General features: G+C 42.4%; 1 protein-coding gene across 6 annotated transcripts in view; it reads left to right on the top strand.

Moving 5' to 3' along the window:
* The window catches only part of CLYBL (citramalyl-CoA lyase), a 248,137-nt gene that overhangs the window by 107,673 nt on the left and 115,730 nt on the right, over positions 1-24,734 (top strand). For 4 of the 6 annotated variants that reach the window (XM_027590124.1, XM_027590126.1, XM_027590129.2 and 1 more), the window contains exon 1: positions 3,961-4,058. The exons of the other annotated variants lie outside the window; for them this stretch is intronic. In XM_027590124.1, the coding sequence (XP_027445925.1) occupies positions 3,982-4,058 (77 nt within the window). In that variant the 5' untranslated portion in view covers positions 3,961-3,981. Of the gene's footprint in view, positions 1-3,960; positions 4,059-24,734 lie in introns of those variants that run through there. 6 annotated transcript variants of the gene reach the window in all.

Here is a 24,734-nt window from a genome sequence, read left to right as displayed (position 1 = left end):
GATGTGTGCCTTTAGATACATGGGTCTTTTGGGGGCTGAATATCCTCAGAGTTTGATAAGCTTTGGAAATGTACATAAATGGGAGGATGGGAAAGAGAAACCAGACGATACATCACCACCCCTTTCTTCCCCTCCAGAGGAAAAGTGCAAATGGCCATTGGCCCATTGGCGAGACACTCCAGAGTCATTGAACAATTCTTTTTCTTTCTCTGTCAGTTAGCAAAGTGTGATTTCTTCTGTTTACAAAAGTTTACGAAGAAGGAGAAAGAAGAGCACTGCATCCTGGACCACTTTGCTTGTACTTGAGTGTTTTGCATATATGACTGTCCTGACCACTAAATGCCACTGCACCCCCCCCCCAACCCCAATCAGTGCTTTGTTACTGTTGTTCGTGTTGTTGCCAGACCATCCCTACAGGGCCTGGAGTGCTGTTGGGCCCCATCTTTCCAGGGGCTTGTCATCATAGCTGTGGATCTTAAGGTGCACCAGTGGGCACTCAGGAAACTGACCTCTTCACTGGGCAGTGAGGGCATCACATTCCTGCTTTAATGTATCCCAGCCAGTATCTGGGTTCACCTCTTAAAATTTGACTAACGTATGTGGTAGAACTGGTGTGCACCCCGCCTCAAGTGCATGGACAGTGTGGCAGCCTGCAGGCAAATGGGTCCTATGGGGGCAGCCCCAGCAGCCAAGTCTGGGCAGAGAGCAGTTGGCTCCATCACTGGTCTCTTTGTTAGTGAGGATTGAGGATTGTCACTTGAAGCACTTGCCCTTCGGTCTTTCTTCAGGACAGGCCATACTAGGTTGAAGAGGACGGGCAAGGCAGTTCTCTACCCATGTGGAGATAGGGTGGGACTTGGGGATGGGGCGCCCTCTGAGTAATGCCTTATAGGGGGGCTGCCCACACATGGGTCCCAGAGCCCAGCGAGCAGCAGAGCTGCTGATGAGATGATTCTTTAGGGAAGTGAAGGTACAGAGACCACAGCCTAGAATCTCAGTGAGGAAGACAATGGAAACCAGAACTAGGAGGGAGGCAGCACACCACCAGCCTGAGAGGTGAGCCCCCAGGAGCCCCAGAGTGAGCTTCTCTGGGAGGGGTTCAAGGAGGAGGGTCATGGCTTTGTTGTACTTTGTTATATAGGCCAGATATTGGCAGCTTGCACCGTATAAAGAAAAATAAATGAGGATGAAAGAGTTAAATGGATGAGTAGAGTCAAAATAGGGTTAGCAAAGCCTGCTTTAAAAGTTGACTTTTGGGGCGCCTGGGTGGTTCAGTCGTTACGAGTCTGCCTTCAGCTCAGGTCATGGTCCCAGGGTCCTGGGATCGAGCCCTGCATCAGGCTCCTTGCTCGGTGGGAAGCCTGCTTCTCCCTCCCCTGCTTCCCCTGCTTGTGTTCCTGCTCTCGTTGTGTCTCTCTCTGTCAAATAAATAAATTAAATCTTAAAAAAATGAAAAATAAAAATAAAAGTTGACTTTTATTTAAAGAAAATTAAAGTTGACTTTGATTTATAATTTCTTGAGTAAAAAGCCTGGCAGCAGAATACATGACTGTCTAGCTTGCTTTAAAAAAAATGGGAGAATGCCTCAAAGTATTAAAATAAAACTTAACTGCTGATTGCACCAAAAGACCAGAAACATTGCTGTTGATTAGGCTGTGATAGGTGATGGAGAAGGCCCTATGAGGTTTCAGAAGTGAGAAGATAGAGGTCGGCGGGGGCGGGTAGTGCTAGCAGGAGAGTGCTGATGCACACACCTAATGCACAGAGTGTGGGGCAACATGGACAGTGGCAGGTGACGGAGGGGCCACAGGGAGAAGGGAACTGAGAAATCTCCTGAGGGGAAAAAAAGGTCTGGGGGCACCCGGGTGGCTCAGTCAGTTAAGCGTCTGCCTTCAGCTTGGGTCATGATCCTGGAGTCCTGGGATCGAGTTGCGCATCAGGCTCCCTGCTTAGCGGGGAGTCTGTTTCTCCCTCTGCCTCTCTGCCCAGCTTGTGCTCTCCCTCTCTCAAATAAATAAATAAAATCTTTAAAAAAAAAAAAAAAGGCCTGGGCTGGCACTTCTAATTTCTTTGTTTTCTAGCTAGGAAGTACACTGAATAACAAACTCCCCAGCCACGGGGTTTCACATTGCTTTAGCTTTTCAGGAACGAGTACTTCCATTTTTTAGTGAGAACTGTCACTTGCATGCTCCTCTGTTGGAGGCTGCTGGGATGACATATTTTGCACTTGCACTTGCACAAATAGTACCAAAGACTTGGGATTTCAGCAGCATAGTCTGCTGGGGCTTCATTTTTGCTGAGGGCATACAGTTGTTTCTTTTCTTTCTTTCTTTTTTCTTATTTCTGTATATAACATGTAAAGACTCCTACATCTTCCAGATTACATTGTTTTAAGGATTTCAGCATTATGTGTCAGCATTTTAAAGGTGTTACCTTCTTTTTTCTCTTTTCAGAGAGAAATCGGTTTCCTGTGTATCTTAAGCTATATCCACAGGAAGATTATGATAATGAGTCACTGTTTTGTAATTTTGCTATTTTAAGTGAGTTTTATAAAACCTGTGTCTGGTTCATGATCACTGGGAACATATCCATAAACTTAAGGTGCTACAAATATCCTGAGAGCTAAGTAGAGTTAAATATAAAAATATAGTGCTGTAATAAAAGAGGTTTTCATTACCTTCACCCTAGCTGTCAACAGGACAACTTTTTATTTCACCCAAAGATATTTAAAAATACATCAGCTTCCTTAGAAATCTCTTGACTATGGGGCACCTGGTTGGCTCAGTCAGTGGAGTTGTGGGACTCATGATCTCGGAGTTGTGGGTTCGAGCCCCATGCTGGGTATAGAGATTACTTAAAAATAAAATCTTCTTTAAAAAAAGGCAAAAAAGAAAAGAAATTTCCTGACTATATATCAGTGTTTTCTATTTGAATGATTAACATATGCACATTAGTTAGTAGGTAAATAGTATAATTCTACTTGTTCTTTCAATTCTCTAAAGAGAATTATCATCACTATCATACAATTAAGGAAGGAAAATTCATATAAAAGCTAATTTAAGATACTTGTTTTTTGAACTCATTTATATATTTAATTAGCATCTATTGTACGCCTGGTATGGTGCCAGGGTCAGCAAAAAGGATGCTTCCGAAAATCACAACTCCCTGCAATCATGGCTCTTAAAATCAGTTCTTTATCTCTATTTTCCCCACTCGAATATTACCTTCTGTTCTGCCTTATCGTTGTGATCAGAGCTTTGGATTAATTTTTAAGATTTTGTAACCCCAATAATGTATGTGCAGTAGGAATGGTCAGAGAAGAGAAATCTTTAAGAAATTTTAATTACTGGGGAGTTGACTGTAGGAGAGAAACGATCAGACTTGTCCATAGATGGAGGGCTGTTCAGGCTGCACTGAACCCCTGTTGTGATTGAAACTCTTTCCACTTTATTGTCCAAATTACTGCCTTCACTTCCTCCCTCTCCTCGTTTGCCTATTCCCCTTGCTTTTTATCTTCTGTATTACCAGTGTACAACCTAGGGGTGTTTAACTACTTCCTGAGAGCATTATTAGTCATCAGGAGCATTAGTTCATTATAGACGTAGATGAACGGGTGTCAGCCCATCAACTACGAGTTGTACTAATTTGGAAAATATGGTTCCTTCCCTCAAAAGAAACTGCTTCTGCGCCTTTGGACATTTCTATAAAATAGCTATATGCATTTCCCCATTTGTTATGAACACCTAGAATCCGTGTGTCCCAGCTTGATGCTAGAACTGGAATTTAACTCACAATGGCAAGGAAGCTTTACCTAGAATGTCTGTCCGCATGAAAGGGAGGGAAAGGCCTTATGAGTTCCCTCTGCCTTTCCGTGTTTGGCAAGCTTTCGACTTTTCTTCCCTGGGATTATTATTGAGTGGAATGTAACCCCAAATCTTTCACCAGATGTTGGGAAGAAGAAAATTATAATGGATGTTTTGAATGTGCTCAACTTTTGTTTTGTTCAGAGCCAAACTGAATGAGGCAAAGAAGTTAAAATCTTTTCTTGTTCCATCTGAGTAAGCATGAAAACCTACAATCCTTAATCTTTTAAAAGAAAAATAACCCTCCTCTGTTTGTGGGATTTCTGATTCATTTCTTCCACCCTGCTCCCCTGCTCTGCATTTTTGTAGTCAAATGCTGTCTGGACTTTTGTGAGCCAATAACCGCCCTCCTCACCCCACTCCCCTCTCCTCCCCCACCTCTACCCTATGATCACACAAAGAGCAGAGAGCCCACAAAAGACTTGAGTTTCTGGGTTTTGTATTTAAAAGGAGGATGAAATGCTGGATAGACTTAGGAACACAAAACTGATCTGTTAAAACTTTACCAAAAAAGAAATTTATTGGCCTCAGGATGGCCGGGGGAGGGTGGTACGCAAAGTGAGAGAAATTGAGTTTTTTTTTTAAACGCCACAAATAGAAGCGAATATAATGTACTTTTTTTGTGATTCCACTAAATTGACTTTTCTTTAGTGTAGCACAAAGTAGTTGGTGTGGCAGCAACTTCAAACCTCCCAAGTTAACAAGTAATATAAAAAAATGAGAGTCCCATGGGAGGGTAGTGGGGAGCCCTGGAAACTTTCTATTTGTTGCTGTCTCTGAATAATAACCAGGGCTGGTACATGGCCTGTGGTTCAAAGCTGAAGACCTGAGTCTTAACCATTTTGCTCTTTTGCCATGATTGTAGTGATTCTGTGACTTGGGTCCTATGTCTGTGAACTCTGGGTCTCCAGGGTGTATAAGTTTGTCTAAGCTAAACTCTTAAATAAATATTCTAAACCAAGGGTCCACAGGCCAACTTCTGCTCACCACTTACTTTTAGACAGCCCTTGAACTAAGAATGGTTTTTCCAGATTCATGCTTTGATGATAGGGAACAAGTGCCTTTAACTCCAATTAAGCAAAATGCTACCCCTCCCCCCCCCACACACAAAAAGAATGCCATTCTTTTCTCGGCTAGAACTGTATTACCAAAAGTTGTATTCAATTTTATTTTGAGTTTCATCAGTAAAAAATTGTGTGGAAATTTGCGTTCTCTCTTGTTGTACAAGTCCCTGTATAATATCACAGCATTTGTCTCTCAGCTCACTATCTGAAAGTTACTATCTGGCCCTTTCAGACAACGTTTACTGAGCCCTGTTCTAGACTGTCCTACATAGAGGCAACTTTGAAGGAGTGGGGAGGCATCCTTGCTATCATTTCTTGTTTGAATCTGTTTTGATTTTCTTTTTTAATAGTGAAGCTCTTCTGATCAATATGGATGTAAGTTAATATGCTTTGGTTTGTGCAATGCCCTGAGAAAACTGGTATCACTTGTGAATGTGGCACAATATTGTCAGCAGCTGCCCATTTGAAAATTTAAAGTTACTAAATAAAATAAATTTGAAGTCACTAAATAAAGTTACTGAATTTTATATGTTTCCCTATATAAAATAGGTGGCGATAATATTATCTATTTCATACAATTGTTGAAAAGATTAAGAGAGAAATGTAAATAAAGAACTCAATAGATGTTAAAAAGAACAAAGTCAACTGTTGGGAACTTAGGTTTGCTTGCCTTAGAATGAGTACTGCTACCTTGTATTTTAAGATTTTGAATCAGTACAGATACACTGTCCCTTGTCCACTTAGAAGTACCTAAATAATGCTGCTCCTAAGCTTCAGGTAATACAAAACATAATCTCTTGTCTCTTTTCGACACGATTCTGTTGGAAATACTTGTTTAAAATAGAATTATTACTTAAGTCTTTTTTTAAAAGATTTTTTTTATTTGACAGAGAGAGAGAGAGGACAAGCAGAGGGAGCTGCAGAGAGAGGAACAAGCAGGCTCCCCACTGAGCAGGGAGCCCAATGTGGGGCTCCATCCCAGGACCCTGGGATCATGACCAGAGCCGAAGGCAGAGGCTTAACTGACTGAGCCACCCAGGCGCCCCAAGTCCTGTATATCTCTAAGAGGATTTTAAAGCATAAATAAATCTTATCAGAGAACAAAAAGGGGAGCTTTTTTTGCTTCAGAAAATTGTAGGATATTGGGTTGGCACTCTTTTGCTCACTGCCTATGACAGACTACAGGATCAGAAAAAGAACACTGTTTCGGTGTTTCATATAGCTAGTGTTTACATCTGGGAATCCCCCCACATGCATGAAAGCAACATATGAGTTAGAGGTGGGCATGGCATTTGCAAAGAAAGAAAATCACTGGTGAGGGATACCTGGGTGGCTCCACTCAGTCGGCTGAGCATCCAACTTGGCTCAGGTATGATCTCAGGGTCATAGGATCGAGCCCCAGTTTGGGGCCTGCGCTGAGTGCAGAGCCTCCTTGTCCCTCTCCCTTCCCCTCTACCCCTCCCCCCCTTGCATGTGTGCTGTCTCTCTCTCTCTCTCAAATAAATAAATAATCTTTTTAAAAAATATGAACGAGATTATATTTAAAAAAAAAATCACTGGTGAGGGCGCCTGGGTGGCTCAGTTGGTTAAGCGACTGCCTTTGGCTCAGGTCATGATCCTGGAGTCCCGGGATCGAGTCCCACATCGGGCTCCCTGCTCAGCAGGGAGTCTGCTTCTCCCTCTGACTCTCTTCCCTCTCGTGCTCTCTATCTCTCATTCTCTCTCTCTCTCAAGTAAATAAATAAAAAATCTTTAAAAAAAATCACTGGTGATAATTGAGATGAAATCAGTGATTTTACCTCTGCTCTTCCTCATTCTCTTGGACCCACTGTGCACTTTTTGCCTCTGGAGTTTGTCTACCCCCTTCCAAGGTTGTCACTACCTCTGAGAAGCTTCTTTGAATGCCCCCTCTCATTCCTGGGCTTCCAGCCTCTGTTTGCCTTAGAGACCCCTGTCTTGGGTCTGTCTCCCTAGCTAGACTTCAGCTTCCCTGATAGCCGATTCTCTCCTCATGGATATCCCCAGGGCTTGGCTTAGGTGTCCAATGTCTATTTGTGGAATCAATGAAAGAAAAATTTACCTAACACTAAGATGAAATGAATGGTAAAACTCTTTTGATTTTCCTCTCTTTTTAGATGAGATTAATGTGCATAGATAATCATGAAACATTATTTTAGAGCTGATTAAAAAATTCACAGATAAGCCAGAATTGGTATCTAGCTTGTCCACCTACCAAGTTCTGAAGACCTGGAGGGCATCATAGAGGAGATATAACCTGACGTTTTTATTTTCTGCACTGCTCACTCTTAGCATGGATGTGGGGTCCCACTCCCCTTGGTGGGTGTGTTTCCCAGATGTGGCAGAGTACCTCTCACCGTGTGTGTATGTGTGTGTTTGTGTACAGCACACCTGTAAAGAATCCTAGGCAAGGGGCACCTGGGTGACTCAGTCATTAAGCGTCTGCCTTCGGCTCAGGTCATGATCCCAGGGTCCTGGAATCGAGCCCTGCATCGGGCCCCCTGCTCCGCGGGAAGCCTGCTTCTCCTCTCCCACTCTCCCTGCTTGTGTTCCCTCTCTCACTGTGTCTCTCTCTGTCAAATCAATCAATCAATCAATCACTCAATCTTAAAAAAAAAAAAGAATCCTAGGCAACACTCTGCTCCAGACCCACATGTCTAAATCACATAGGTCAGAGAAGAGGAAGGGAAAGTGCCTTCTCTTTAATAAAAGTAGCTATTATTGATTGACTTTCTGTGTGGAGGGTGTTTTATCAGGTGTTATCTGCATTCACTGATTTCTCACAGCAATCCAGTTGTTATATCCAACTCATAATACGAACCCGGGATTTAGGGAGGCCAAGTAACATGCTGAAGCTGTCACCAGACCCAGGTGTCCTGGATTCCAAAGGCCATGCACTTAACTGCTCTGATTTCCTACCACTCACCTCCTTTCCAGGGAAGTGGAAGAACAATTCAGAGATGGCAGGTCTGGGGACTCATGACCCTTTCTTTCTCCTCAATGCACAGACTGGAGGAATCAAATGGGCAAGTGTATTATTAATCACTATCCTTCCTCCTTGAGCTCAAGAAAAACTGAACTCTGAGCATTAAGAGTTATGTCCTGGTTATTGTCCCTTGCTCTCTCATAACTCAGAGAGAGTCCTCACACACCCCTGGACGTGGGTAGGCTGCAAGTTGGCAGGTGAAAAGTGAGGCAAACTGCACCACAAAAACAGCCTCCAACTTTTAGGAACAGCTAGCTCCCGTGGACTTGAATTCTTCTGTTTTTGATGGATTGTGCGGAATTACATGTGAGTTAAATCCACTGAGTACCACGTGCTGAAGTTCCAGGCAAGGAGAAATGAGCTGCGTAGTAATTGAGAATGAAGTTAAGGAAGAAAATTTTATTGTTAATCAAGGGCTTAATTGCCTCTGGGACATTTTAAATAAATGCCATGCCATACTTAAGGAGCGATATTCTGTAAGCGAGATGCAAAAATTCTTTAATTAAACCATCATGGGTATTCCCTGATTGAAATAATCTGTCTTTATCTTTATAGTTAAGCCTTCATGATTCATGTAACAGCTCAATCAGGGACTGAGAAAATTAAGGGCTCCTTGAAAGAACAGATCAATTGTATAAAATTGATTGAAATTATTTCTGAGACAGTCTTCATTGTACTTATTTGTATTAACCAGAGCATATTTTTGGTGTGTTTGCTATTTAGTGGTCTTGTAGAGTAAGTGGTTTTTCAGCCTGCAAGGGACAGATTATGGCTATTGCATAGTACAGCACAGACAGTTCTTAGAATTCATCTGAGAAGTGGAACAAATGTAAGGGTTTCTTGGCCATGGAGAAACGCAATGATAATGACCATCAATTAACCAGTAAGGTAGTTGGTAAGTAAGTTGGTCAACAAACATGACTGTGGCTACATACAAGACCTCGTGCTAGATGCTGATAAACTTGTATCAGTGTCCACGAGCCAAAGGGCTGAGTTCTTATTGCCAACTGAACAGACTCAGATTCAGAAACAGACTAAGGAGATTTGCAGGCTCTCTCATTGTACATGGGAAAAACAAAAAAATGAAAATTAGGTATTCAAAAGTTTTGACTTACTAGATTGCTCACTTTGAGTGGCAGAAGCGCTTGAACGGAGCTTGGTAAAGTCTTGTGGAAAGAAGGGAGTGGGGGCCAGCACCTGGGATGGGGGTGGGGAATGAGCCACCAGCACATCTATCATTGTCCCATTCTGCATTCTCTTCTAGTTGGACACTCAGCTGCAGTTCTCATTATGTGAATGTGTCATTAACAGAAGTCTTTGTGAGAATTCAGAAAGTACCCAAGAGTGTACATCAGTGGCATTTTTAAAATTTAGTAGTGATTTGTTTTACCAAGCTAACACTGATTTCATTTAATTCTTAAAAAGAGAAAAATTACCATCTGAAGTTAAAAAATCTTCAAACATATGATCACATTTATTTATTTAGCACGAGCTTGGGGAGGGGCAGAGGGAGAAGGAGAGAGAGAATCTCAAGCAGACTCTACTCTGAGCACGGAGCCCAACGCGGTGCTTGATCTCACAACCCTCAGATCATGACCTGAGCCAAAATCAAGAGTCAGACACTCAATCAACTGAGCCACCCAGGCACCCCTGATCACTTCTATTTTTTTTAAAAATTTTATTTATGTTGCGTAATCAGCAAATAACCTAAATAAGTAATCAAATAATGGTATTTTATAGAATGGGTTCATACTGAAATTATTACCTTTTTTAGGGTTCTTGATGTAAAACAACTAAGCCTTTTTAAAATGGTTTCATTTTCCAGTAAACACACTTACAGACATACTTTGTGAACTGAGTACTTGAAAAAAGGAAATGAGAGGAAAGAAAAATATTTAAAGTCGTATTTTCATAAAGGCTCTCTGATGTTCGACACGTGTTGGCCAATTCAGACCAGGCTCAAAATGACAGGTTAGATTTTGCTTGCTGCCGCAGGACCACACTGGCCAGTGTGTCCCTTGAAAAGCCTCTCTTCCTTGTTGTGGGCACATAGAAAGCCTGTGTGGTGTTTACCAGCTACAAAAGTTTCCTGTGATGGTTCAGATGTGAAATCAAAACTTTTGGGCAGCGTCTGGAAACTTAACATTGTAATGTTACTGCAAGTGTAGAAATTCCTTTAAGATTTTACATGATGACTCAAAAGATTAATTCTGATTTAAAGATCGTGCCCTGGAAAGAACTGTATTTGTATAACTTGGACAGGAACAAGCATATCTGCACATAGTCTATGAAGAAAGGGAAATGAACCATGCACTCCAGAGCAAAACTAGCTGCCTTCTCAAATAGCTATAAATACACTTGTTCTTCAACCTATTCCCAAATGACTCAAATTTATTTTAAGAAATGTTTGTGAGCCCAGGAAAACAAAATGATAGCTTAGCATTCCCTCCCATCAACATTTTTTAATTCTTTAATATCATATAAGATATATTTGTGAAATCACTTTTTCTGACTCCAGTCTATCTGCCTTTGGGAGCTCAGTCATTAATACACAACTCACGTGGATACTAAGGGGTTTGAGGTTTCTCATGACATAATTGCCCCTCCTCTTTGTGGAGCGATGCCTATGAGTGTATTTTCATTAATTGCCCACTCACTTCCTGGTTGGGATCAGAGGGTCTCAAGTCATCTCAAGAAAATTGCCATCTGAGCATGATATTGCGGGACTCTGGTGCTTGCTATTTTGGGGGCTTCGTGGGTTCTGTTTGATTATTTCCCCTCTCTGTCTTGTACATTCTAAATGCTGGGCTTGCCTTACTTCATATGCTTCCAGAGAAGGTATCATGAACAACTTGATGCCCATATTATGACTTAACGAGCTGGAAAGTCAGTGTGTATAGATTCTTCATCTCTCAAACTGAGATTTTTGATTCAGAGACAGGTTGCCTGTGGACACTTCCCAGAGGCTTTGGCTGCTTGACACACAGATTGTAATCACAGTAATTAGCACTGAATTTTCAAGTCCCGCTCTCCAGCTTGACCTGGCAGCATTTAGTCAGCATGCACACAGCTGGATCAATGGCAGGAACCGAAGGACCCCGTTGTGGTGGGCATCATCCCTGGGGAGCTCCAGGGGAGCATCAGGAACAAGGGGAGCAGTGCTGAGACCGGGGGCTCAAGAAGAAAAAAAAATATGATATTGATAAAACACCTGTCAGTGGGAATTGTGTTAAAGATTGTTATAAGAGACAGATCGCAGTACAGACTTTTGCCTGAAATTCATTATCGGTGAATTCGTTTTTCTCCCTTTTGCTTAGTTCAGTTTTGGGTCCCCTGTTAACAAAGATTACACTTCCTTTTCCTAAGAGAAAGTACCTGCCTATCTTAATCCAAAAGTTAGTGAAAAAACTGTAGGACACGAAATAGATACTTTGGTGGATCAGAAATAAAGTCTTTATTTAGCACTCTGCCTTCAGGTAGCTTATCTTGAGCGGCACAGTTGTGGCAAAGATGCACCCATGCCTGATTTTGAAATAGATTATCTGAGAAGTTTGGTGGTGGAGGTATAGGTTGAAGTAACCTGCAGGGCACTTCAGTCATCCACTTGCTCATCTTGGTCCCATGGAGAGTGTGCTACCTAGAAGGCAAGGTTGATAAGAATATGGCAGTTGGAGGGGATTTCAGATCCTTGATTCCCACCCATTAAGGGTTAATGATTTTGAATGACACTCGAAGACTGAGCACTGAATAATAAGCAATAGTTTGAAACTTACAGAAAATATTATTTTTTAAGATTTTATTTTTAAGTAATCTCTACACCCAGTGTGGGGCTCGAACTCATAACCCCAAGATCAAGAGTAACATGTTCCTCCGACTGAGCCAGCCAGGTGCCCACTTAGAGAAAATACTTAACTCACAACACAAAATGATTTGAGTGTATATAGTATGTCTAACACTGTGATCATTATAGTTGGGAAAGTAGGCAGGCAGGTTTTTTTAAATGACAGATTATCAAAAGTTTGGTTCTTTTAGAGATGGAAACACAATTGGTTCCATTCTGCCATTTTGCAAATCAGTACTTCATATATGTTTTTAAGCTTTGAGGAAATACTTTTGCATTTTTCAGTTGTAAGCTTTTGCATTCAAGTTGCTAGAATATTTGTGTGGAAAATGAGGGCAATTCTGTGTTAAAATGAACTGTTGTTGGATATCTCACTCGATAATCATTTTGTGATTTGAAAGTTAAATCATATAACCCTCACATGCACACACATAGTTTTTAGGCCACAATTACATTTGCCACTAACTCGTACCTTAGAAAGTATTTATAGATGCTGCCGTGAAATGCCCTGTTCTAGTGATTGCATCTGCTTCCACAATGTACCTTATCCTGAGAGTAACCTGGTGTCTTTTCTGAAAAGTTCCTTAATATCCAATAGCTCATTCAGGCATGCACTTAGCATTTTTTCCAGAAATTCTTTCGTAAATCAACAGGAAGCATTCTTTCCCGGTTTTATTATAAAGGGGGAAATGATGGTAACACTTAAACACACGTTGTTATTTTAACATCTAGTCTTACATCCTTTGAGGAGTTGTGTTTTTACTTAAAAATATTTTAGCCAAGAATCAAAACCAGAGAATTATGCCTGTTCCCAACTTTCTGTCAAGGATGGCTCTTTGTTAAAGGCACATAGCAGAAAACACTATGTTAAACTCTTGTTGGCTTAAGAAGCCAAATAACAAGCCTGAAAGCTTCAGCACTTATTTTTTCTTAATGATTTAAGAAAATTGCGGTAGAAATCTGTGCCAAACTTTTCAAAAGTACTTTTCACTTCTTGCCTTTATAAGTAACTATGGAATTAGACACACCATAAATTTACTTCATATTTTCTTAGTAAGTTTGGGTTTTCAGATAGCCTTTACTTGTCATATTATAGATCCTACAAAGCTGTTCCATTTCATGTTGAAGAGACCCAGCCAACATTGGTACACATTTTTTTCCTTAAGTGTGAAAGTTGGGTTGGGACAGGGACTATTGAATTCGGAAAATATCAGTTGTTTTCTTTTTTCTCCTTCCTGCCCTTCTATGTTTATTTCATTTTGTAGCTGGGGATTGTGGGGCTTTTTTGCCTCAGACTTTTGCTCTCCCTCTTCTTTTCTTTCCCTTTACAATTCACACGAGGACAGGGTGGTAGGCTTTTTTGTTCTTGTTTTGGGTTTTTGTTTTTGTGGGATTTTGTGGGGAGGCTTTTTTTGTTTTGTTTTGTTTGTTTTGTTTTTTGCATATTCTTCCCTTTCCTCCAGATATTGTTGCTGACCAAATTTAAAACACTACAGTATTTAGGATCCCTGCCGGGCCATTTTAAGTATTTGGACCTGTAGAGGGCCCCAAGCAATAACTACCTGAATTGCTTTTAATTACACAATATAGCTGCATCATTTTACTTCAGATTCTTTTTTGATTGATGCTGCAAGGCAATTGTAACCGCGGATGATGGGATTAAGTGCCTCTTGAAGTGACTTTAGCTTCTTGTGGGAACAAAGGGAGAGAGGAGAACACTTAGTCCCTTTTTGCCTGAACTGCCTTTTTCTTCGCTTTCGTATAAAGAAATACAATTAACAAACATTATCCCCAGAGGTAAATTGAAATGTACATGCAGACAAGAACTGCTCTTGACTGCAATTAGACATATATGATCCGAGGTATTCTGACCATTCATTAGTGTTAATTGTTTGAGAAACAAGCCTAGAACAAATGATTAAAATGTAGGCGCCATAACTGGGATTATTAGCATGTGTGATAAAATGTGTGCTCTGCAGCTGGACTAATAAAACGCTTTAGAAAGTGGCTTTGATTAGACAAATGCTTGGTTTGGCTCTGTGGTAAGCTCTTGGTGTTTGCTCAAGACCTGGTGGTGTTTATAACAAACAACTTATATCTTTCTTTCTTAATTAGTGGGAATTACTATGCAAATGTTGATATTCTGTAATTTAATATCCTATCGTTTTCCCTGCCTTTGGATTGTTATTGCAGTCTACTGGTCTTGCTGGGAATGGGATAAACTGAGCTTTAAGGTTGTGCCTCTTTAAAATGCTTTCTTTAAAATGCTGGGCGCCATGGAAAACTACTGCAAAGTTTGCTCTCTTATTTGGTTTTTGAACCAAAATAGATCCTCTTGTATTTAGAACTTGTATTACAGGCACAGAGATCTGGCAAGGATAATCTAATCAAATGTCAACTGACTGGGAGCTGGTCGGCCCATATGGGCGGTCAGCCTTCTGCTGGGTCCTCCAGCCTAACCCAAGCTAAGTGAGCCGAACCAGGGGGAAGGCAGAAATGACCAGCAGTTAGGACCAATTCCAAGACATGGATGGCCATTGAATTCCCCATGGAAATGAATCTAGCAGCTTGGGGTTAGCAAAGAAATGTGAGTTCAGCTAGAAGTAGAGTCAGCAAGAACTTTGGGAGGCCCAAGTGGGAATGGAAAGAAGATATGAGATGGAAGAATGGGACCAGGGTACCCAGGAGTCATTGGGAAATGAGCCAGGTAGTCAGAAGCAGAAATCTGAGGCTGGTCTGTCTAAGAATAATGGATGTTTTAGGTCTCCTGCCTTGTAGCTTAGTGTTCCCCTGTACCTTGCTTGCATTTCTGGAAACTAGAGCCAGAGGAAGAGTCACTTGGAGATTGTCCATTTGGTGCCATGAAAACCTTCAACAACTTTTCAATCTCACGTGGTCTGTCCTTGTCACCCAACGGTCTTCTGAGCCACCTACCTCATAGCATATCATTAGCACATTACAAAGGAAGACAAATATCAGTGTTAGTCTGATAGGATGTAAAATTAAATTAGCTTTTAAAATTAGTTAATGCATTCCAAAGACAAACATAAAAAAAATTGGTTATGTTGGTCTCTAAATAACCTATTTCATCTCGTCATTATCCTAGAAAACTGTGAATCAAGTCACAAGTAAACCAAAACATAGATTATCATGGACATACAGCTTGTAGAAAGGATTCCCCTCTTAATTTTTCATTTTATTCTCTTGTATTTACAATGAAAGTGTTTCTGTCTGAGATTGACCAGTTCATTCCACCAAAAACTAAGTAACAATACATATTCATTAAGAGTGGTTTTTTGGTTAACTATACTGGAATTAAAATTAAAAACTTAATAAAAAGAGTGGTTTTGGGGGGGTCTAAAAATAAAAGGAAAAGAAGCTCTTTTGTACTTGGAGCTGGTGCATGCTAAGTGTGGCACTGGATTAAGAAGAAAAAAAAAACCCTAAGCTCCCCTAAAATTAGAGCAAGTTCTAGGAAGTCTGGCCTTAAATAGATATTTAAAGGAATTAGTGCCTGTAGCACATTACACATACTTAAAAAGAAAAAAAAAACAACCAACTATGTTAGAAAAAGCCTTCATGATCACATCCATATGTTTAGTTTTAATTTTTATCACACTTCGCTCTGAATAATTAAGAAGAAAAAAAACAATCTTAATCTTATTGTGGGTCCCACACAATCAAAGCCACGTACACGTGATTCGTGATCACAGCTTGTATTCACAGCTTTCGTGTGTGTGGTATGGGTCTGGCAATTAGACTCAGACAGTGTTTTTTTCTAAAAATTATTCAGTGCTAGAGAGAGATCAATATTAAATCCTCCCAAAATCTACAAATCAGGATAATCAAAGGACTATAGCTAACAAAATATCAAAATTCTAAGCTATGTGGCATTCTGGCCTTATTTCATTGAGATTGACACTTGAAAGGAATTTTTGAGAGAATCTAGGGAGAAAACAGAGATTCCATTAACCCACATCATTTTCATGACAGTTACAAAAAAAATTTAAGATGGGGAGAGAACTATTTTCTCAAAATTGCAGAGCCATTTTCTGGAGGGGGGAAAAAAGTCCCCCATGATTACTTTCATATCAAAGAACCCGGTCATGGGGGAGATGCATTAATTTGACACATTTAGCAGCCTTTGAGCTTTTGAAGAACTCTGTGAAAGAATCCATGGCTACATCTGTCAGGTTGACAGTCTTCTTTCGTGACCTTTAAAAAAAAGTTAAGGAGAAATTGATCTTTCTAGTTCACATTTGTCAGTTACCTCTAAAGCTCTGCCAGGAAATAATCATCTCAGCTTTAAATTTATAAGTTTTTCAGATAGAATAACCCATTTACTAATGGAATCTCTAAATGGAGAAATTTAGTGAATGGTCTTTTTTATGAAATTTTCTGGTGGACCCATGGTAATATTTCCTTTACTCTCCACTGGCTGTTTTAAAACATTAACTATGAAATACTGTCTTTCCTGCAACTTGTTTTAGAATCAGATCTTCTTAGGCAGGGATGCGAACAATGAACCATCTAAACAGACGGCTGTGCTCTGAATGTTCACCTTTGGTCAGGAATGGAACAAGTATGCTCTTTATTCCTCACACTCAGAGATTCATGATCCAGAATTCCAAATATCTCTACAGGGGCACAGAGAAATCGGATGGCATATCCTTTAGGTTTTTATTACAATTTACCAAAAAGCTCCCATGTTCTGTGCTTGACAGGTACTATCTCTCATAGTTTGTGATGGTGGGATTACACTTGTTAATTCATCTATCAAATCTCCGTGGACAGAGGGAGAGTGTCATTCCTGGACCAAGTCCTCAGCAACATCAACAGTTAACTATTAATGAACAACATCCTTGGACTTCTTTGTGTTTCTAGGAGTCCCGGGTGGAATCAGCCCAGAAACAGAAGAGATGCTAATCGCATTGTGTTCTTAAACGTGTTCAGTGAAGGAGTGCAGGTTTCCCTCTTGACCTCAGTGTCACTCCAAGAAGAAAAAATCCCTCCAGTTTTCCGTTCAGATAAAACTTCTGCTCCTCCTTCTCTCACCAAAAGTAGAGCCAGAAAGTGGGATTACTGTGAGTACCCAGTAACAGGCACATGCTCTATTGTCATCCCCTCCTCAACACAAAACAAGGAGCTTTGAGGAAAAACAAAGCTCCTCTCTTCTTGCCTCCCCTCCCCCACTGTCCCTTTATGCACCCTCACTTCCGCCTGCCTTCCTTCACTGCCACTTTTCTTATCCACCCCAACTTTCCCCCATCTTTCTCCTCCTTCCTTTCCCTTTCCTCATTCTCTTCCTCTCCCTCACCTCCTCTCAAATAGCCTCCCTGCTCTCCTCTTCCTCTTGTCGGCTGCTGGGCTGGCTGGGCTTAGCCAGTATCAAACTCTTCCCTCCCCTCATCTTCTTGTCAGAAAAATGGCCGTGTTAACCCTCAGAGGTTCTACCAGACGCCCGAGCACCACACGAAGGGCAACTCTGAAAGGTGCCCATGCCCAGTTATTAATAAAGACTAATCCATATGGGGTATAAACGTGGGTCTCTGTTCTCATGGAAAACTTGCCCCCTTTCTTGTGACCCATTCGTGGTCACACCGTTGTAGGGGTTATTCCCTGATTCTGGAACTCATCCCCACACAGACTTGCATGCATCTGGAGAACTAGAGCCCTGCAACCACACCAGGCAGACGCATGCGCGACAGGGAGGGTGTGCTGGACACATAGCTTCATGACCATGTTTGCTCAGCCCACACATAGCCCATACTGGGCAAGGGCCAGCTTGCAGTGGACTCAGTATTTATTGGATGCATGATCAATACTGAATTTGATAATACATTCCTGTTTATGAAATGATAACATGGATATGACAAGGGAAACAGATTTGGTAACTTTTTTTTTCATTGTGGTAAAATATACATAATATACAATTCGCCATTTTAACTATTTTATTTTTTAAAGATTTTATTTATTTATTTGACACAGAGAGACACAGCAAGAGAGGGAACACAAGCAGGGGGAGAGGGAGAGGGAGAAGCAGGCTTCCCGCGGAGCAGGGAGCCCGATGTGGGGCTCGATTCCAGGACCCTGGGATCATGACTTGAGCCGAAGGCAGACGCTTAACGACTGAGCCACCCAGGCACCCCATTTTTACTATTTTAAAGTGGACCATTCAGTGGCATTAAGTACATTCTCAGTGTTGTGCAACCACTGCCATCATCTCCAGAACTTTTAATCTTCCCAAACTGAAACTCTCTTCCCATTAAATAAGAACTCCCCATCCCCATTCCACCACCATTCTACTTCCTGTCTGAACTTGAGGTACTCTTAAGTACCTCGTATAGGTAGAACCATACAGTATTTGTCCTTTTATGTCTGGCTTATTTCACTTAGCATAATGAGTATCTTAAATTTTTGACATGCTTGGTTGTTTGCTTTCTTGTTCTATGTGAAAAAAGACCTCCATTGCAGGGGTCACTTGCTTTGCCTTTTGGTATTCTGATGGTCTGAGGAGGCAGAGATCTGCTCTGAAACAGCGTGACACAAACTTTACCAAACTGTGCATAAATATGGATTCTTCCCCTCCCCCCCACTCCTGCTAAGTCTGCCCTTTATCCAATGCCCACCCCTTTTTCTGGGGTTCCATGGCAAGGATAGGTTAAGAGGGAATTCCCTCACCAACCTGCCTCTTTGTACATGGCACCCCTCAATGGCTGAAAGGCTGGTCAACAGCCCCTGGGTTGCTTCATCCTGTGCCCAGGGCTTAGAAGCAAACCCACAGTTGACCACAAACTGCTATCTTATGTGTATGCTTTGGACACACACAAAAAAACTATTTCTTCATTTCAGTACAAAATGGAGCACTTGATTAAGGTGTGATATAATTGCTTCATGAGAGAGTTTGCCCTGAAAATGTTTTCTCGGCTTTTCTGAAGCAGGCTGCATGCTTATTTGTATTTCCACCACATGCTAATCTCACGAATGGCCCTGTTCTGCCAATGGGAGGACAAATAGCTGTTCTTTTACTCTCGTGCCCAGGGAAAGCTTCCCCCTTCTCTGTGCACTGTTGCCATAGTGACTGAAACAGTTCCTCAGAATAGGGGATCTCTCTGGGCACTTGGGAACTTAGCAAAGTGTGAACATAAGTAGCCCTCAGTTATTATAGATGCTGGAATAAATACCTATTATTAAGTCATAAGCATGGTTGAAATTCATAGGTGAATTTTACTGTCTTTGTGGGGGTAGGAAAGGATTGGTTAATGGACTCTTATCCTCATTCTAATTGCATATATTCTTCTGTAAGCATCAGAATTGTCATGCAAGGTCAGACCCATGGGCCATGCAACACAGAGCTCAGTTTTTCCTAGTGTATGGACTTAGAAGAGGCAATGATACAGCTCAGTTATACACCTCCAGTTCTCTCAAAGGATTAAAGATCTAGCCCCAAATAGAGGAATCCATCAGGAATCTGTATACTAAAGAGGAAGTCATTAAATAATATGGATATATTAATCCATATAGCTATGGATTTTTGCAGATTTTTCCATAAGAAATTTTTATTTTATTTTATTATTATTTAAGTAAACTCCACACCCAGTTGGGGCTTGAAGTCATGACCCCGAGATCAAGAGTCACATGCCCTGCTGAGCCAGCAAGATGCCCTAAGAAATTTTAATTTTTAACCTTGATCAGCCCTAAGAGTCAAAATCCATAAATTGTTTCATCATTGCTCAAATAAGGCCGTTATGAACCTTTCCCCAAGGCTTCACATCTCCAACCCCTTTCTTTTTTTTCTTTAAAGATTGTATTTTTTAAAGTAATCTCTACACTCAACGTGGGGCTCAAACTCACAGTCCTGAGATTGAGAGTCACATGCTCCACCACCTGAGCCCGCCAGACATGCTTCCAGCCCCTTTCCATGCAGCCTTCACTCACTACATCACACCTCTTCTCCTTGAATGTCTCAACACTGTGGTGTAACAAGTGAAAAGGGTATGCAGGAGGGTAGGTGGTCTCCGGCAGTGCTGGTGGGAGTAGAATTAGTACCTTTTGGGAAGAAAGTTTGGTGAAATTTGCAGAGCATTACAATGATCATGCCTTCTATCCTTTTTTCTTTCCTCTAAGATTTTATTTTTAAGTAATCTCTACATCCAGTATGGGGCTCAAACCCACAACCCTGAGATCAAGAGTTGCATGCTCCACCAACTAAGCCAGCCAAGCACCCCATGTCTGCTATCCTTTTTAGCCTTCTGAGGACAGAGGCTAATGGAAATATGTGGCCCTTTCTCCTTGAACACTCTCAGCCCACCATCCTGCTAGCCCCGAGTCTATTCTTCCCTGCATTCAGCTTACATTTCTTGAGTCCCTATACATGCCAGGCACAGTGCTGGGAGTACATGACGGGAGTGACGCAGACCAGGTGCCTGCTCACCAGAATCCAGCGCACTGGGTGTGTAAGTTGTATATGACCAATATTAGCTGGGGCCAACTTGGGCAGGAAAGGAATTTCTGAGAGGGGTGTGGGCAGGCTGGAGAGCTGGTCTTGGAAAATGGGCAGTGACAAACACCTGAGAACACAGCCAAAGTCAGGCCAAGACACCCTCTCCTGCTGCCCCCAGCTCTGACACCCCTGGCACCACCATCCTTGGGCACTTGCTCTGGCTACCTCCCTCCTTCACCACTACCAGGTTGGGAAAGGTCTTCACTGTCCTCCATCTTTGCCTCACTCCTCAAGGCCCCAAGGTCGGTCTGTAGCATCGCAGGGGCCACACTGCATGTGTCCTCACCCTTTTCAGGACCATTGGGTTGCCTTCTCTTCCCCTACCAAGTAGAAAGGATGTTCCTGTCTGGGATACCAGAAATGGAAAAATTCTGTCAGTTTTGTGGAAGAAAGACAATAAACAAGTCAACAGGCTAATAATTAATTCATTTCAAAAGGGGAAAGGCTATGAAAGGAACAGACAGGAATCTGGAGTAGAGAGTCACAGGAGAAGTTTGATTTAGTATAAAGGGGTTGGGGAAGCCTTTGCTGAGGCGGTGACATTTAGACTTGAAGGATGAAAGGGAACTAGACATGCTAGGATCCAGGAGAAGAAACTTCGAGAGAGGGGATAGCATGCAGGAACATTCTGAGGCAGGCAGGAAAAATGTGGCTCATTCAGGGAACCGGGGGAAGATCCCTGTGCCTGAGGGTAGTAGCAGAGGGGGATGGATGGGCCACGGCAGCCAAGGCCTTGTTGGCCAGGGTAAGGTATTTGGGTTTTAATGTGAGAACACCTGAAAGCCACTGGTGTTTGGAGCAGAGGAGTATCATGATCTCATTGACATTTGTAAAGGCCCGTCCTGGCTGTGGTGTGGGGAGGAGACTGGACAGGAGCAGAGAGGACGTGTGATAGTGATGGCATCTTCGGTCAGGAGGAGGAGATGCAGTGTGAAGGTGGGTGGAAGGCACAACTGGTTGACTCCTGGTTGAGACCTCATGTATGTTAACTATCTAGTTGGTAATGTATAGGAGCTATTTTCAGGTTCTCCAGGGAAACAGAACCAGTGGGATATATCTATGTATATATGTGTGCATATAAACTATGTATATGTGTGTGCATATATATAATTTATATATCTTTATATTTTATATATAATTTATATTTATATTTTATTATATTAATATAAAATATATATTACTATATAACTAACAATATATTTTTATATATTTATAATATATTTTATACATATTATAAGGAATTGGCCCACGCAATTGTGGAGGCTGATAAGTCCCAAGATCTGCAGTCAGCATGTGGGAGACCCAGGTGAGCCAATGTTCTAGTTCCCGTCTGAAGCCAACAGGCTTGAGACCCAGGAGGAACTGATGTCTCGGTCTGAGTCCAAAGGCAAGAAAAGAAACCAATGTCCCAGCTGGAAGACAGTCAGGCAGGAGGAATTCCCTTCTATTTGAGGGAGTGTCAGCTTTTTTATTCTGTGGTGTGTTTTAACACTTAAAAAAAAATTTTTTTTTCAGAGAGAGAGGGGGACAGTGCAGAGAGGGGCAGAGGGAGAGAGAGAATCTTAAGCAGGCTCCACACCCAGCACAGAGCCTGACATGGGGCTCGAGCTCACAACCCTGAGATCATGACCTGAGCTGAAGTCAAGAGTCAGATGCTTAACCGACTGAGCCACCCAGGCACCCTTCAGCCTTTTTGTTCTATTCAGACCTTCAGCTGATTGAATGGGGCTCATTAAGGAAGGCAATCTGTTTTGCTCAGTCTACCAATTCAGATGTTAATCTTGTGCAGAAACATCTTCACAGACACACCCAGAATAAGTTAGACCAACTATATGGGCACCCCATGGGCCAGTTCAGTTGACACATAAAATTAACCATCTTAGTATTATTGAAGTCCTATTATAAACGCACTAGTAAACAACTTGAATACATTGAATATATGATTAATACTGAGTTTGATTAGTACACTAAAATTTTTTTTAAAGATTTTATTTATTTATTTGACAGAGAGATAGAGCCAGAGAGCACAAGCAGAGGGAATGGCAGAGGGAGAGGGAGAAGCAGGCCTCCTGCCGAGCTGGGAGCCTGATGCGGGGCTCGATCCCAGGCCCCTGGAATCATGACCTGAGCCGAAGGCAGATGCTTAACTATCGAGCCACCCAGGTGCCCCTAAAATTTTTCTTTTGATTTACTTGAATTTAATAAAATGATTTGGAATGAATTATGTGACCTAAGTCATTATTATCTTCATGATAATTGCTTTTTAACTCCATTTTGAATTTAAGAAGTGATGTAATGACTTTTAAAAGACCTGAACTGAGAGGGGTGCCTGGGTGGCTCAGTCATTAAGCATCTGCCTTCAGCTAAAGTCATGATCCCAGAGTCCTGGGATCAAGCCCCACATGGGGCCCCCTGCTTGGCAGGAGGCCTGCTTCTCCCTCTCCCACTCCCCCTGCTTGTATTCCCTCTTGCACTGTCTCTCTCTCTGTCAAATAAATAAAAATTTAAAAATCTTAAAAAAAAAAAAAAAAGACCTGAATTGGGATGCCTAGGTGGCTCAGTCAATCGACCAACTCTTGATCTCGGCTTAGGTCTTGATCTCAGAGTCGTGAGTTCAGGCTCCACATTGGGCTCTATGCTTGGTGTGGAGCCATTTACAAAACAAAACAAAAAAGCCCTGAATCAAGTTCTTATCTGCACTTGGTTAAGTCTGGACTGCCACTTCTTTATTTATTTATTTAGTTAGTTAGTTAGTTAGTTATCTATTTATTTACTTACTTACGAGAGAGTATGTGTGAGCCGGGGGGGGGGGGGGGGGGGGGGGGGGGGGTTTGCATTGGGGAGTCGAGAGAGAGGAACAAGCAGATTCCACGCTAAGTGTGGAGCCTGATGTGGGGCTTAATCTCATGACCCCGAGATCGTGACCTGAGCTAAATCAAGAGTTGGATGCTTAACCAACTGAGCTACCCAGGGGCCCTTATTTATTTATTTATTTATTTATTTATTTATTTATTTATTTATTTATTTTTAATTTTTTTAGAGAGGAAGAGGGGACAGGCAGAGAGAAAGGGGGAGAGAGAATCTCAAACAGGCTCTGCAGGCTCCATGCCCAGCACAGAGCCCAGTGTGGGGCTCAATCGCACAACTCTGAGCTCATGAGCTAAAATCAAGAGTCAGATGCTTAACCAACTGAGCCACCCAGGCACCTCTGGACTGCCTGCCATTTAGATGATTCAAAGAGGGGTGCCTAGGTGGCTCAGTTGGTTAAGCGTCTGCCTTTGGCTTGGGTCATGTTGCACGGTCCTGGGGTCGAGCCCCGCATCAGGCTCCCTGCTCAGTGGGGAGTCCCTCTGCCTCTGCTCGTGCTCTCTCTCTCTCAAATAAATATATAAAAATCTTTAGATGATTCAAAGAAAGTATTAGATTCCAAACTTATGGGATCAAAACATTTGTGTTTATGAAATGATAGTAGGGATTTGACAAGGGGAACACTTGGAAGTCCTTGAGCCCGCCAGTTGGTGGTGCTTGATGAAGGTCATCCGTAGGTGAGGCAAGGGCATCTTAGAGCCAGGTATCAGGGTCAAGGAGAAGACATGGAGTGCTGGGGGAGGGTCCCTGGACCTTGATCACCATGTTTTGCCCTGCATTGGCTTTCAGAGAGCTTCTGCTGCTTGTGAAGAGACCAGCCCAAGCCTAATCCCTCAGTCCTGCTCTGCCCACCGCACACTCTGGATTTGGACCCTTGCTTGAGCTCAGGCAAGCTTCTTCTCTATCTGCATTGGTTATAACTTGGGTGGGATCCAGCATCAGGGCATTCCACCACCTTAGCTGCCCAGGCCAGAGGAGAGAAGTAGAATCTGGGCAAGCAGTTTGAGGGCAGGGGGAACCAGCCGAGCTGATCATCTGCCTCCCACAGGGCACGGCCCCCTCCAAATCACCCAGAGTGTGGTGAACTTGGACTTGTATGTTAGCTGGCATCTGTGCCATGGAACAACTGGTTGGGGGGTAAGGCTGAGAAGCAGAAGTTTCTAAGCAGTGGAAAGTGCTGTAGCAGCTGGTACTCTACTGACTCCCATGAGAACTGGGCCAAGCAACAGGGTCCTGATGAGTAAGCCCAGGTATGCTCCCAAGGCAGAAGCCATGGGGTCCTGGGAGGGAGCTGGAGCTGCCTCTCACTGGTCCTGCAGGTTCCCAGCCTTCACTCCTGCAAACCTGACCCCGGGCAGAGGGGAGCAGTTCTAACTCCAGCTTCTGTTGACCTACTTCTGGCTGTCTCATCAGAGTCGGTACTGAGGCCTTGGTCCTCAGTGCCTGGTGTTGTGAGGGCCCAGGGAAAGGTGCCTCTGACTTAAGATAGGGGAAGAGGGGTTCCTGGAGGAGAGCCCGCCTCAGCCTCCTACTCACAGAATATAGCAGAAGGTTCTTCTAATGCCAAGTTCCGGTGGCTCTTGCTTCCTAG

The sequence above is a fragment of the Zalophus californianus genome, chromosome 3 (genome assembly GCF_009762305.2).
Source record: "Zalophus californianus isolate mZalCal1 chromosome 3, mZalCal1.pri.v2, whole genome shotgun sequence".
NCBI classification, from domain to species: Eukaryota; Metazoa; Chordata; class Mammalia; order Carnivora; family Otariidae; genus Zalophus; species Zalophus californianus.
This window is presented reverse-complemented; position numbering and strand designations above follow the sequence as displayed.